This window comes from Sinocyclocheilus grahami, unplaced genomic scaffold (assembly GCF_001515645.1).
Source record: "Sinocyclocheilus grahami isolate Dianchi unplaced genomic scaffold, SAMN03320097.WGS_v1.1 scaffold3016.1, whole genome shotgun sequence".
In the NCBI taxonomy this organism is placed as follows: Eukaryota; Metazoa; Chordata; class Actinopteri; order Cypriniformes; family Cyprinidae; genus Sinocyclocheilus; species Sinocyclocheilus grahami.
In genome coordinates this window covers 24989-26580 of record NW_015508186.1, presented here as the reverse complement: position 1 = coordinate 26580, position 1592 = coordinate 24989, and the positions used below count along the sequence as shown (strand labels likewise).

The 1592-nt window shown below is 32.2% G+C and overlaps 1 protein-coding gene across 1 annotated transcript in view; it reads left to right on the top strand.

The window, feature by feature from the left end:
- The first annotated feature begins 450 nt into the window (after positions 1–450).
- The window catches only part of LOC107575928 (gamma-aminobutyric acid receptor subunit beta-2-like), a 1710-nt gene continuing 568 nt past the window's right edge, over positions 451–1592 (top strand). Inside the window, exons 1-2 of the mRNA XM_016262237.1 lie at positions 451–528; positions 1469–1590. Of these exons, the coding sequence (XP_016117723.1) occupies positions 451–528; positions 1469–1590 (200 nt within the window). The remainder of the gene's footprint in view (positions 529–1468; positions 1591–1592) is intronic.

Below are 1592 nucleotides of genomic sequence, written 5' to 3'. Positions count from 1 at the left end.
TTTTTTTTTTTTTTTGCGATTCCTTATTTCCTCTTAAAAGTATTGTTGACCCAAGTAAAAAATTCTGTCATCATTTTAACGCTCTCATGTTGTCTAGTGACTTTCTTCTTAAGGGAAGGTCGCCAGTGGTCTAGTAGTCGCTATTAGTAGACAGAATATTGTTTTTTCTTTGAATTATTCCTTTAAGGGCACAACCTATTTTTTTCCTCCATTGCCATCATCACCTCTCTTTTCCCTCCAAACCACTCTTTTGAAATATTTTTATTTTAAATACTATTAAACAAATACTATTGAAAGCACTATTCAGAAAGGAAAAGGCAAACTTTTTTGTTTGTTTGTTAGATTTTTCTACATTTTGGTTCAGCATCTAAGAGGATGCACTATTATTTCTCATGAAAAGGTTATAATTTTGTAGCAATAAATAGCATAAATACCATCATGTGTACCACCATGCCTTACCTTACTTTGCTTTACATCTCCATGTGCTCCAAGCCATTTCCATCAGACTGTGTTATTGGCACTTTGTTGGTTTGTCTCAATATGTGTTAAATACTGTGTTTAAATTATAGTTCTTCAAAAGCAATATTTAAGTGAGCATTTGATTATGTTGTTATATATGTGACTCATTTTATTTGTACGTATGCTTGTTTTCACCACTGAATAAAAAATCAAAACAAGTTAATTGCAACTTTTTAGCTCACAATTCTGACTTTTTATAATATAAACTCACAACTGTAAGTTATAAAGTCAGAATTGCTAGATATAAACACAATTCTGAGAAATAAAGTCAGAAATGTGTGATGTGTAAACACGCAATAGTAAGAAAATAGTCTCTTTTCCCTCAGAATTGCTCTTTATAACTCACAATTGCAAGTTTATATCTCACAATTTTGATAAAAGTCAGAATTGCAAGAAAAAAGTCAGAATTGCGAGTTTACATCATGCAAATCTGAGAAAAAAGTTCGAATTGTGAGATGTAAGCTCACAGTTGTGAAAAAAGTCAGAACTTTTTGATATAAATTGTGTATTATAAGGTCATAATTGTGATACATAAACTTCCAATTCTAAGAAAATAGTATTTTTTTAAATTTTTTGCTCAGAATTGGACTTTGTGAGTTTATTTTTCATAATTCTGAGAAAAGAAGTCAGAATTACGAGTTGATATTTTGCAATTCTGACGGCATTTCTCGCAAATTGAGTGTATATCATATATAATTCTGAGAAAAAAACTTGGAATTGTTCGAAAAAAAGTCAGAATTGTGCGATTAAAAAATTGCACTTACATTTCTTACTTTTTTTTATTCAGTGGTAGAAACAAGCTTCCATATATTGGTTGTGTGGTAACAAAAAATAAATAAAAAGCAAACAAAAGCAAATAATCTGTGATTGTTCTGACTACTGAAATCATCAACGGTACATAAAAAGCCTGTTATCAGTGCTAACCTACTGATGGGTCTTTATGTCTTAGATGGACCCCCATGAAAACATCCTTCTCAGTCCTCTGGAGATCAAGAATGAAATGGGCACATCAGAGTTGACCCTGGGTTTGGGTGACCCGCGTGCAACCATGCTGGCCTTCGACAGCACCTCGC